Source organism: Myripristis murdjan, chromosome 12 (assembly GCF_902150065.1).
Source record: "Myripristis murdjan chromosome 12, fMyrMur1.1, whole genome shotgun sequence".
Taxonomy (NCBI): domain Eukaryota; kingdom Metazoa; phylum Chordata; class Actinopteri; order Holocentriformes; family Holocentridae; genus Myripristis; species Myripristis murdjan.
In genome coordinates this window covers 8,122,859-8,136,796 of record NC_043991.1, presented here as the reverse complement: position 1 = coordinate 8,136,796, position 13,938 = coordinate 8,122,859, and the positions used below count along the sequence as shown (strand labels likewise).

Here is a 13,938-nt window from a genome sequence, read left to right as displayed (position 1 = left end):
CAGTAAAATGTGTTTTTATTTCATTTATCACAGAGTGTGTTTGTTGGAATTTGCCACATTCTCTGGCCAATCTCCTACCCTGAAATGAAGAGTTCATCCAAAAACCGGGGGATAAAAAGATCATTATCCTCCCACCTGCACGCCAGTTGAAACACTGGTGAAGTTTGAGTATCGGCGTAACACACAGAGAGTTAGCTGGCGCAGCCTGTTTTCAGCCTTTTTCAAAACAGCTGCAGTGAATGGAGCTGTCTCTTCAGAGGTCCAGAAACCCAATATTTTACCTGGTCATCGCTGCTGACCCACAGTGCAATTGTTTGGCTTCAAAATTGGCCTTGATTGTGTAGTTTGGAGCAAATTCATTATCATTTTTTTGCCCTTAAATAGAGGCAGCCCGTGTTCACTCCACTTGTTTTGGAGAAGGCAGATAAGGAGGGGGGCTTTATTGAGGGTGTTTTATTGACTATAGAAACTCTATCAGTGCTGGTGACATCAGAGTGAGAGGATAATGAGAAGAAAATTCATTTTTGGGTGAACTCCTCCTGTAAATACAAGCAGATTCTTGAATCATGTTTACTGGGAGACTTTTCTCATCGTTCTATTGTTCAATAAATTATTCTGTCAAATTGTCAAACATCTCTCAAATTGTACAAATTTGATTCTTTATGTCCATTGAAACGTCCATTTCTCCTCGTTCAGATGGACTACATCGCCGGCAGCTTCTATGACGGTTTCGTGCTTTACGCCACCGCCTTGGAGGAGACTCTGGCCGAGGGCGGAGCCAAAAACGACGGCATCAACATCACAACGAGGACACAGAACCGACGATTCTGGGGTGAGAAAATTTTCAGTAATTTGTCTTAAATTAGCTTTCCAGAATGCTGTGTTCCGCCTGTTTTTACAATGCAGATCCATGCACAATAAAAAAACAAGAAGGAATAAAAGCCAGTTGGTGTTCATTGCAGGCAATTGTGCCTTCCTGTGTCAACCTTTTTGTCTTCAGAAGTCTCTCAAGACGTACAGGATGATTGGCAGACAGCCAAGGAATTATGTTTTTTTTTTTTTATTATGCAAGCCATAAAAGTAGAGTACTACACATTGTTTAGTGCTACTGTGTGTGTCTCTGTTCCTTTCTGAGTAGATTTTAGGACCGTTTTGGGGGTTGGAAATGACATTACACAGGAATAAACAGATTTTTAAACAGATTTTGCATTTACCTTGACTTAAATGACATGCACTCAGTTTTTTACATGTGCACCACACTGCTCTGTTTGCCTGAGTGTGGATTTGTGGCCTCCTGCAGGATGATCACTTGAGATCATGTCTACAATATGCAGACTCTGAGACATGAGTGTGTTGCTGTCTTAGATATGTTAATTTAATCAGTGTCAGCAAGTTCAAGGTCTTAGAATTCATTCTAGAAATTTTGCAAAATTTTGCAAAAATACAAAAAATACTACACACCAACCTCAGCACTATAGTCCAAGGTATTAGAAATCAAAATTATGTGCTATATTCACTCTAATGCAATCAGCTGTACTTATGGAAAATGAACAATGTCTTCTGTACTTTGTTACCAATTTACCAATGCATAAGAAATGCACTGGTATCTATCAATGCATAAGAAAACTCACAATAAGCAAAATAAACAGTTAAGTGTATGAGCAAATGAAATGCTCTGTCATAGTAGTTCAATCAAAGATGTGCGTATCAGCATTGTGAGTTTTTCCTATGCTAAAAGGACTTGTTTTAATTACTCATTTGGGGTTTTAATGAGTTTGATTGACCAATGCTCCCTGCAAACTGGGAAACCTGGGAAATTTTGACTAGAATCAGTTCGCTCAATAGCAAACATTAGGAGAATAAAGCACAGATTGCAAATATCCAGTCAGTATCCTTTAAGGGATTACCTAAAGCAACAGTTTCTGAGTATATGGATGTTGCAGAGAAATCAATTCACTTTACTTGTGCACGCTGAGTCGTCTAAATTTGCATAGTAGGAGCCCAAACGTGAATGTCTCAGCTGGCAGAAGATAAACATGACTTTGCACAGCCACTAATGGGTGGATGTTGTCTGTGTTTTTAGGAGTTACAGGTCTTGTTACCACAGACCACAAAAACGCCAGGGATATAGATGTCAACGTGTGGGCGATGACCAACCAGGAGACAGGAGAGTACGGGGTACGTGACGTTTTGAATTGATTCAACATTTTGAAACTACCTCTCTTGATTTCCCTCTTCACCGTCTGCACTGCTGGCTCCTTGTAATACTTGTTGGCAGCCTTTAACAGTTTTACAGCGGCAGCTAAAGGTCTGAAATGTTAATGTTAATCTCAGATTGTTTCTGCAATATTACCCTCAGCGCCACAGCATTAAAAAAAAAAAAAAAAAAAAATGTCAGTCAGTGACCTCTCTTAGAAAAAACATGACTTGCTATTTTGTTCTCTGAGCTTTTGGCTTCTGGCAAATCAGCATTACAGTCACATCATTAGACCATAATCACTATAATTACTCCAATTGGGCCAATAGTCCCTGAATGCTGCACAGTATAGAGCAAATAGCATATAGACCCTTGAAACTCAGAGCATTTAAAATGATTGGCTAAAGAGATCCTGCATAGTGGAGTAATAGTCACCACTACTCTGCGCTGAAAGACGAATATTTTCATTAACCAAACCAAACAAACCATTTAACCAAACACACAGCGATTAAGTCCCCATAGCTCCCTCTCTCTCTTCAGCCTCCCTCCAGAAAAAAAAAAACTCAACTGGGCTGTTAGAAAATGGCATGAAATGTTCATCAAGTTTCTCTAAACTGCCGGTGCAGCATACATAAAGTATTTTGTCACCGTATAATGGCACTGTGACCAAATAGGCTTTAATTTAGCTCATTATGTGGCATTATTTATAAGTAGAGGAAACAGAAAATTCCTCTTGCTGCGTTTTGTGGAAACTGAAACGAGGAAACTGTGTTTACAACCTGTCAGCCAATAGAAAGATCTTTGTGCTTCAGATCACCGGCCCCCATTTTCTGTGCTGGCTGGCGATTTGGAAACCAGATTGGCACTTTTTTTTTTTTTTTTTTTTTTTTGTCAGTCACCACACAAGAAGAAGTTATCAGGTCCTTTAAGTGTAATAGCACCGATTAATGAGGTGAGCAAAGTGCATTTGTTTGGCTGCAGAATGTCTCAGACGGTTATTTCTGTCGTCCTCTCAAGTTGTTCTGGAGAAAGCTGCGATGAATCTGCGAACGCTACCTCACAGCTAATAATTGAATTTTCATTCTGAGGTGAACCGTACACTCAGTTTTCGGTGCTGGAGGATTTGCCGATGGTGCCGTCTGCCATTGACAGCTGTGAAGGATTATTCGCTGACTTGCTTGGCTTGCACGAGTGTCATTTTGTCGGTAATGGGCCAGGTTAATAAGCAAACGAGGACTGAATTAACACACCTTTTTTCTTTAAATAGCAAAATGTTCCTCCTGTTTTTCGGGGGGTTGTGCATGTGGAGAGTTTAGTGTGAACCATCATTAGAGTAAATTTGTTTTTTCCAGGTTAACATATTTTCAGACTTGTTTTGCTCTTGTTTGTGCTGGGAGTGTCCCACAGAGAGAAATAATATGGATGACTGAAGCATGGCAATGCCCACAGTATGACTATTTATAGTCTTAATATGTAAATTTTAATGATCATAACAACAACACATGACCACCACCACTACTTCTACTTCTACTGCTACTACTAATAATAATTACAATCATAATAATGATGATGATAATGACTGAGAGCCATTCTTTCCAAGCAGCAGGCCAATTCCTTCCATATGTCTTTGTTACTGTAATTACCGTAAGAGAAACTGTTTTCCTCAAAAACTGCGAGTTAAGCGTTGTTTGAAACCCCCGTTACTTTGCTCCTTCATCGCCATTAATGCAGTTAAAAGCAAATGTCCAGCATCGTGCAGGGGTTACGGGACATCTCTGGGGTCCCGACTCCTCTAATGATAAGATGCATAAAACCTCAAATTTCCCTCGCCGTCAGATGAAAATATTTGTGCGTCTCGTGCTCGGCAAACACTCCTGCGAGCCGCCGCTGGGTTTTCCTCCGAGGGGGCAGGAGAAGTGGGTTAGCTCCGTTTGACTTCAGTTAGAATTTCATAGTGACCCTCCGAGACTGTCAACACAACTTCATGGTCTCATTTCTCCCCGGCTTTTAATTGGCCGATTCATGCGGCTGATTGACTGGAGCGCCCGGTGGCCTCGTTGAAATCCTCTCAGGTCAGCTTGAGAGCAAAACCCTCTCTCTGTGTGCTTTGTCTGGTTCACGGTTAACGATAGAGGAATTTTCTCCCCCCCTCCAAAAAAAATGATTAGCGTTGCGAAATAATATCGATAGTTGATACTCTCCCAGAATGGATGTGTATCGTTTTGGAAGTGGAACTCTTTCGGTAGGAGTTTCTGAATCAGCACTTCCTCTCGGGAGACTTGTAACACAGTAAGGCCTTGAACACATCAGCCATTTTAGAGAAGCGTTTAATCTGCGCCCCTCTCACACACCGTGTCCGGGCTTGATAAATGCGCTTCTCAACAAGTCTTTTCGGGTTCCGTTCGGCCTGCAAATGTTATTTTGGCAAAGTCGAGGGGGTGAAAATCCACCGATGGAGAGATACTTTCACTCGGTTCCAGTGTAGCCGCTCTCGGTCCAAGACACAGTCACAACAAGTTAAGCTGCACTGGGAACAAGCAAAACTGTCTGTCTGCACCGGCGGTAAAGACTTTTTGAGTGCGAACAGAAGATTAAATATATCTCCGGACTCTGGAGCCGAAATGCTGCAGCTGTTTCAGATGCTGTTCGTTCTGCAACCCCCCTGATCCCCCACCGGTTTTTATACTGCATTGTTTTGATGACCCTCCCAGTGGGATGACTGCCCTCCGAGGTTTTTCAGCAGGGAGGACCCAGCGTGTCTGTGTGGTCCTGCACGAGGGAGCAAGGGTAAAAAATACTCCACAGCAGTTTGTTGGAGACACGGGAGTCGTGTTTCACAGCAGGACGGCGCTTCACAAAGCTCGCAAACACCACGCTGGCAAATTCACACACACACACGCTCTTCTGCGTGATACACTGTGCACTAAATGACCGGTTAGCTTTCACTTGTGTTCATCAAAAATGTGGTGATCATTCCCCGAAACATCTCTTGATCAGTCCCCGTTTGGCTCAAATGTTTTAAAGTCACTGCACAAAAAAAATCATCAGGATGCAAACTCTATTATAATATCGTGCAGATTGAATTTAAAGTATTGCCTCTTTGCAGCTCGTTGCCTACTACAACGGGACAAACAAAGAGATCATATGGTCCCAAACAGAGAAGATCCACTGGCCCAGTGGCGGCCCACCGCTGGATAACCCGCCTTGTGTCTTTTCCACCGATGACCCCTCCTGCAATGACGGTATGAGCTAAAAAAAATATATATATATACCCATTTTAAGTCACTGAATCATGTATTGAGCATTAAACTTGCCAATTTGGGGAGATCATTCCAAGTTTTCAATGCTAATTTTTGAAAATGAACGATGTACGGGTTTGGCGGGCGGGCGGACCGATTTCACAACATTATAAGGAAAATATTAGAAGGAAGGTCTTGCACAGCATTGAAAACAAGTGAAATTATCTCACCCTATTGGCAGATTTTCTTTCACTTGACTCAGTGTAAGGTCAAATTGCTTTTCTAAGTGGATTTTGCAGTGGACTAATGCTTTATGGTATCACTATCATCTCAACAGGGGCCCGCATTTATGTATTTATTTTATTTTTTTTGTCTCATTTTGATGCAGTAATGAAAATGTTGTTTTTCCACCTACACTTAAAATTGATCCCAGTTGTTTCATTGACTCAGCGCAAGGACAAAAGTGCTGTAATATGTGCCCGAATAACAAGCAGTGTGAGAAAGAAGTCCTGAAAATGATCTTCGTTGCGCGACCAAAGCGGCGTTCTGAGCCGCCGCCGATCAGCGCAGATGATCAACTGATAGAGCCTCTAACCCAGAAACGCCTCGTTAGGAACACCACTGCAATTATGTGTTTTGGTGTGAAGGGGATAACGCGGAGAGGAGCAATAAATTGGACTCTCTCTCTCCCATAATCTGAGGCCATCTGCAAATTATTTTCTGCGTTGAGAGCCTGGATGTCGCCTTCCTTGGAGTCAGTGTCAGAATCACTGTCATCACCACAGACAATGAACAAACAGGAATTTGTGTTTGTGACTTTGGTGCAGAAACATATTGACAACGTTAACTGTTTCACACACACACACACATACACACACACACACGGCACGAAGACACCAGGACTTCATTTACAGTGTACAAGAGCAATGCAAGACACATTGAGAAGGGACACATGCCACTTTTTTGCAGCAAACTATATCTGCGTGCAGGATAGTTGAAGCTCTCAAGAGAAAAGTGTGGAGTTGAATCGACTGAGATGCATGAAATTTGTTCTAAGTTTCGGTTAATCTAATTTTCGGTGGCTGTGTCTCAAGTCTCGTGTGCCAGGTTTAGTTTGTATAAAATGGCAAAAACACATGAAATAACTCGAAGAGCGCACCATGTCGAGTCCAGATCTTCCCCTTTTCCGGACGATAATCTACCTATGTACTGAGGAAATCCTTTTAATTGTATTGTCAAACACTTTTCAAATCACAAATTAAATGAAATACAGTACAGTGCGGACAATCTACCGTAAAACTCCCAGAGCCTCTCGATTCGCTGTTTCTTGTTCTCTTTGTATCTGTTTCGGTTTATTACACACCTTTTATCAGTGGTCGGGAACTTCATAAAGCTTTTGAGAGAAACCTGTTTCAAAAATTCACTACTAAGGTCTGACTCTCGCTTTCTCTCTCTCTCTCTCCCTCTCTCTCTCACACACACACACACACACACAAACACACACACACACACACACTAAAGACCCGAGACAAATTGTCCGCTGACATACGAAACAGTGACAGCTGTTTTACTTGTCATTTTTTACAGTCGTCAAGCACTTTTTACAGTGTTGTTTTCCTGTGTGTCCGCTCTGTATTGTCTTCTTTTCAGCAGTGTGTGTAAATTCGCCCCCAAAAAATGCAACACTCCTCTTGGATTTTTTTCACCCGCAATTGGGCCACAACAGGATGAAAAAACATGAGCGAGCTAGTAAATGAAGTGAGAGACCACCGTTTAAAGCGAAGAGAGAGAGAAAGAGACAGCAGCAGTGGTCGAGAGAGCCAGGTAGTGAACGAAGTGAGGGAGAGAGACTGCAGCGGTGGTCGAGCGAGGTAGACGGTGAATGAAAAGAGAGAGCGGAAGTTGCAAAAATAATGTTTTTTAATCATCGCAACCACAAGAGGTTCCTCATCATGCAGTCATAGCTGTGCACGAAAAATATTAGACCCAGCGGATTGTGAGATTAGGTGTGAACACACACACACACACACACACATGGACACACACACAGGACCAAACATGCATTCATTCATTCATTCATTCATTCAAGATTCATTCAAGATTTATTCGTCACATGCATGAATGTACAGGTACAGCAGCAGTGAAATGTAATTGCAACAACTCCAGCACTGTGCAAGTAAAAAATTAAAATAAAAAATACAAATAATAATAATAATAATAACGATAATAATAATAAAAAAAAATAAATAAAATAAAATAAAAATAAAGATAAAATAGAAAGAATATATGACATTCCTATATACAATGAACGACCTATATACAATATACAATATACAAAAAGTACAAATAAGTAGAGGGTAAGTACAAATGAGTAGAAGATATACATATAATATATTATATATTATATAATATAATACATATAATCTGTAGTGAATGGTATGCAAATAGTTACTTCTGAAAAACACTCCTGTCGGGTGTAAAGATTCACCAATAAGTTAAGAATCTAAATGAAATGAATTTTTTTCCTGGTGCTTTGCGTGAAGCCATGGTAACCGTGCTTTGTTGCTCCTTGCAGCAAAGTCAAGGTCAGTCCTCTTTCAGTGCAGCTGCCAACTTTTTTTTATTTCACAGGATATTCAGAAAAGCAAAACTTGTTGCACACTCAGTTCGAGTAACAATATATGGTTGTTTTTGCATGTTTGTATATATCTGTCTATCTGTCTTGGTGTTTATAACAATCTGCTTTCAGAGGTGCATTATTCAGACAGCAAACAAACATAAAATAGTTCTCTCACTTAATCTGTTCAACATGACTGTTCACCACCTTGCAGGATTAGACTGTTATGTTTGCTGATTTATGATTTTAATGAGTTAAAAATCTCCTGAGCTGCCATCGCGATGCCACGAGCACGGGCCTAATGGCGGTAATTAACAGTGCCGTAAATCATTTTTCATATCAGGAGTGTCAGCACTGTGAGGTTTGTTTGCGGCGGATGGATTATTAGAGCAGCGCGGCTATATTTCAAGAAGTCACAGCTGAGGATACGGTAGTGCAGGTTTTTTTTTCTTTTTTTTTTTTTTTTTTTTTTTCAAGGACACCACTGTGGACATCTGTTGAACATATGAGAGACAGCTGAATGTGGATTCCTGTTTCCCTGTTTCCAGGTCAGCTGCCAGTTCTGGGCATCGTGGCGGTGGGATCCGGCTTAGCGCTCATCATTTTCGGGATCTCCAGTTTCCTCATTTACAGGTGAGTTTGGATCGAACGAAGGCCTGTGCTGCTTTTTGTCTCGCCGCAGAGCTGGTGAGCTGCGCGTCTTTTATCTGGGAAAGACAGAGGAAGAGACACTGCAGAGAGAGAGAGAGAGTCATGATGTGTTTCAAATGGGATTTAAGGGTCTGTGCAGCTATAGGTGCCCGTGTGGACTTTGCATGATTGTTGCCGGAGCAACAGCTCAGCAGGTGGCGGGTTTAAAGCAGAAAAGTGTGCGAGTTGCCAAGTAAAAACTCAGATACGGGCCCAAACTATTCAGAGCCCTTACGTTTGTTCTCACGACTGTGTGCCTTTTGTTCATTTTGCCTTATGTTAATTTCTGTGCTCTGGATTTGGAGGGAATTGAAGGAATGCCGTCCATTTAAAAAAAAAAAAAAAAAAAAAAAAATCACATTTCACTGCTGTCATGTGAAAACCTCATAACTCCAGTTTGGGTGATTCTCATGTTTTAACTCCACTGGAAGGACTGCATGCGCCTCTGCGGGCTGAGGAAACTCTGTGACCCCTGGGTTTTGACAAAAACCTTTGCGGAAACCCCATCGGAGAAATTCAAAATAACACGATGGCCGAGCTAAAAACAGAATTTGTTTCCTCAGTCTCCAAGACGCTGACGCGCGGGAGATACAGGATTTTCACCCGACAGCGATGACATGCTCTTTCCATTCCAGGAAAGTTCATCCAGTGCTCCTGCGCTGGCACAAGTTTTTCCTAAAGCGGGGAGTCGGAGAAAATTTGTGATGTCACTGCGATGTAAAATCAGGGGCTGCTCCCATAGACAGTGAACAGGAGCCATAAGATACTACATTGAATTTTCACCAATCTCTTATAGTTTTATGATATATGAACCAGATTTTAAACTCATTTGAATGCAAGAACTCACACCAAATCTTTCTGGCACCTCATTCATCGTCTAGCAAGTTAAAAGTCTCAGTAACATCACAAATTCAACAGTTTGCTCTGCAGTTTCTGGTTTCGGGAAAGAGTGATGCACGTTCACAAGAACGGCCTGAACCACGGGTGCGGGGCGAAAGGCTGGCGTTCATTTTTCAATCTTTCACTGAAGCCTTAATAGATCTGAGTGTGAACATTGAGGAGCTGAACCTTTTAATATTCCAATATGTAACCGGATGATTAAATGCTGAGTTTGGTTAAGTGGTGTGCCCCCCTGTGCATTTGCGTTGTTTTCTATAAAAAAAGATGATGCATATTTATGATGATTATAGCCGGCAGACCTGTTACACAAACATTGCTTTGCATTCGTCTCTGAAAAGCATATTCAAATGACATTACGGTGGGGCCCAAAGTGGCACGGAGAGGCTACATGTGAAAATTACTCCCGAGTATCAGATTGGGCTTCATTTAATTATGCAAATACTGAATCATGCATGCCCTAAGCAATTAAGCTGCTGGAAGGATTGCGAAATTCGGGTTAATGTCACGGATAAATCTGCATGTAAAACAGGGGGAAATTGATGTTTCTGTTTTTTCCTTATTTTTTTTAAATCATTCTTTAAGGCGGCACATTTAGCCTCAAATATGACATCTGGCTTCACACAGCAAACTCACCACTTCTAGACATTTCCGGAAAGACTAAACCTACGCCTGCAGCAGCACACATTACCAATAAACATCATAATTTTGAAGCAAAGAGGAGGTGTTTCGTGTTATGTGTTACTAACAAATACCGGTAATCTGATTAATTCTGTAATACTGACCATTAACACAAACGAGTGTTAATCACCAGCCAATCAGAATGGATTTTGATGAGAGGAATAGTTGAAGAGAGACGGAGGAGCGGCTGCCCACCTGAGGTAAATTTATGCATGCAGATGATTATAATCAATACCAAATAAGTGTCAGCCACATAGACACAGTGTCGGTGCTGAACTCTGAAACCAGTTGACATCGTCCGTTTTGTTTCACAGATCGTGGGCCAGGAAGCGCAAGACGGACACGCGTGTTTCCTAACGAGCTAGGTGGTTCTCCTGATCTTGGATGGTGAGTTTTGTGAGATACATTCGTCTTTTTTTCCGTCTTTTTCAGTCTGAAACATTTACTCATGACACCCAGCGTCTATTTCTGTTATGGGAACCCACCAGACAAAATCCCTGTGATGGATTTTGGGTCCTGACCCTTTGGTTTCGCAAACCGTGCTCTCGTCCTATCCTCATCTCTCCACTCTATGTTTAGACTCATCGTTTACACAAATGATAAATATCAAAAGTTATTTTTAACCGCTTAATGCACCCAAAATCTCAGCTTTTCAAATATTTACAGAAACAGCTTCGCAGATTATTGAACCTGCATTTATTTTATCTTTTTTTTTTTTTTTATGGGTGGATTTTATGGTTTGGTCAGTCTGTAAAGGAAGATGTAAACCTGCTCAGGTGAAGGCAAGAAATGCATGATTGAAAGTTTGATATTTTTTGTTGGTTTTTTTTGTGATAACTAACAAAAGCTAACAAAATCCTTTCTGTCTCACCAGAACTAAATGGAGAGTTGCTGATGGACACCAGTGGACAGCAGAGAGCTAAACCAGTCATCTTAAAGACCCAGCAGCCTCCCTGTTTTGCTATATTAAAAAAAAAGGATAATTTTTGACGCTCTCAATACTTTTTCTCAACTGATCGATCGCCGACAGCTTGCGTGTGGCAAAATAAATCATTTGGTGATGGGTTGAGGTGGTCCTGTGCGATTTCTATTGGTGTAAGACATCTTAGGATAGTTGGATAATTTGGTGCTGGGTTATATGGTGATATGGTAAATATAACAGGTGATATGAGGGGGGACTTGCTTATGAAAAATGAATACAATAGTAAAATTTGGTGTGGGAGAACTTCAATAAAAAGCCACATGTGCTGCATGTCGACATGTCTGTTTCTCTGTGTTTTTTTTGACACGTTGGAATATTCTGCCTTAAACGCTGATGGTGTCGAAACGGAATAATAGCGGTTTTCACAATTCACCGGGTGACTTTCTCTCATATCTTAACCACAGCACTCAATTGATTTAACCTATTGGACGGTCGGATTTTCTCAGTTGACTTTGGAGTCCGCTCTGCAGCGTGTGAGGGGATGTTGAGCAGAGCAGTGGCTCTGTTGTTTTAATGGAGGGGCTGGTCCAGCAGAGGTATTCACATATGGGATTTATGAAACAATAGACCCAGTGTGGAGCCCCACACTTTACTCCTCTGGCTGCCAGAGCTCTCTAAACGAGGGTCTTTAAATAGAAAAATACCTTTTTTTTCTTTCTTTTTTTTTTCTCGTTTTGGTGGGGCGGGCGAGGGCTTGGGGGGGTTGGAGGGCACCGGTGGTTTAATGGTGTTTCCTGCCCTCAAAATGGTTGTGCTGTGCTCCTCCAGCCATGATGTGACATTCCCGTGCGTGCACATAGGTAAAGTCTAGAGTCTAGAGTATTTGCAGACACAAACAAGTGTTGAAGATCCTGCAGAAGGTTTTTTGGGACTACACAATCTGTCCTGCTGAGGAAAAAAAAAAAAAAATGAACCACCATTGCTGGGGCCAACCGGGGTGGTTCAGTGAAAGGGTAAAACACGGTAATATGCAAACGCTGCAATAATTTCCTGCAGCCATCTGGAAGAGCTTTACACCTTGTAGATTGTGTTGGAATGTGTGGGCTCTGCTCTTTTTTTTCCATTTTAAAAGCATTTCAAACTAAAAATGAATTTCCTCTCTCTCTCTCTCAAAAAAAGAAAAACTCCCGTGTTCAAAAACTTGAGAAAATCATTTTATTTTTTTAAAATAAAAAAAAGCCTTTTTTTATTCTGTAAACCAGCGAATGTTCAGAAACATGGGTTCCTCTGAGATCTGCACCAGATGTGTTGATTCACTGGAATGCCTCTTTCCCCCTCGGTGCTCAGGGTTTGCCAGATAGACTGGTGTTTAAAAATAACACTCAAAACATGTCAAAAATATCACAGCATGATAATTTCTGAATAGATTTATTATTTGGGTTACGCTATTTAGACGTTTAGGGGCTGTAACTATGGGGCGACCGCTCTCCATACATTCGTTTGTTGCCACTGGCTGGTGAAATGATGCATCTCACCACTGTTACGCCATATTCAAAATTTAAATGTCACCAACCGGGCCGAGGCGGGAATCATGTTTACTATTGTCTTACTATTGAAAAGTACCTTCTCATCAATATTATATCAATATTCACCCACCAAATTGGCTTATTTTCCTTCCATTTGGTAAGTATGTAGGAGGCATATGGACGCCTGAAGTAAGAATCAGATAAAACACCCGCACTCACACACACACACACGCATGCACAGACAGTCACACGTGTGCTAATCCTGAAAGGAAAGCATTTCATAATCAGATGTGAGACCATTATCTCAGGAAATACCACCGGGAAAATTACGATCAAACGCGATTGTGCAAGAAAGGAATGTGTAGCTATTTTGTTTTATGCAGGCTAACTGGTCCGATGAATTAACAGATTATAGATCTATTAATTGCAATAAATGAGTCACTGCTCATGCTTATCTGACACCCGCAATCTGTTCACATTATTTAGATGATTTTTTTTTTTTTTTTTTTACCCGCATAAATTTTTGCAGGTACAGATGAGAATAACGTGAGAAAGAAATGATTGCATAGGGTGCCCCGGTGGGTCAGCTAGTAGAGCACGTACCAAATATCGAGGTTAAGTCGATATTTGGTAGCGGCCCGGGTTCGAGTGCGAGCCGAGCCATTTGCTGCATGTTTCTCTCCTCTGCCTTTCCTGTCTCTTTCTGCTGTTGCTGTAAAATACAGCAAAAATTAAAAAAAAAAAAATCTTCTTCAAACATTGCATATTGTGATTTTGGGGGTTGAGACTCTTCCATCACACCTTTGTTTGATAACAATCCATACATTTTGTATGTCATTTTTACTGGCTGTTCTTTTTTTTGCTGCTCTCCTTGTTGATTTCACCACCTGCTTTTCCCTTTTGAAGGAAACTGAAGCTGGAGAAAGAGCTGGCTGGAATGCTGTGGAGGATTCGGTGGGAGGACCTTCAGTTCGAGAGCCCCAACAAATACCACAAACGAGCCGGCAGTCGGCTCACCCTGTCGCAGGTACGGCTCTCCGAAACAACCAGGTTCAAGCTATTTGTAGAGCCTTTCGTCATGCATTTGTCTCGGACGACCGTGCAAAACAAAAATGTGGCCCGCGCAGAACCAACAAGTCAACACCGAGTCAAAACAGAGACAGGAGGGA

General features: G+C 41.4%; 1 protein-coding gene across 1 annotated transcript in view; it reads left to right on the top strand.

Moving 5' to 3' along the window:
- The window catches only part of npr2 (natriuretic peptide receptor 2), a 55,755-nt gene that overhangs the window by 10,118 nt on the left and 31,699 nt on the right, over positions 1-13,938 (top strand). The window contains exons 4-8 of the mRNA XM_030066040.1: positions 697-832; positions 2,084-2,178; positions 5,304-5,439; positions 8,602-8,686; positions 13,676-13,796. Coding sequence (XP_029921900.1) covers positions 697-832; positions 2,084-2,178; positions 5,304-5,439; positions 8,602-8,686; positions 13,676-13,796 — 573 coding nt within the window. The remainder of the gene's footprint in view (positions 1-696; positions 833-2,083; positions 2,179-5,303; positions 5,440-8,601; positions 8,687-13,675; positions 13,797-13,938) is intronic.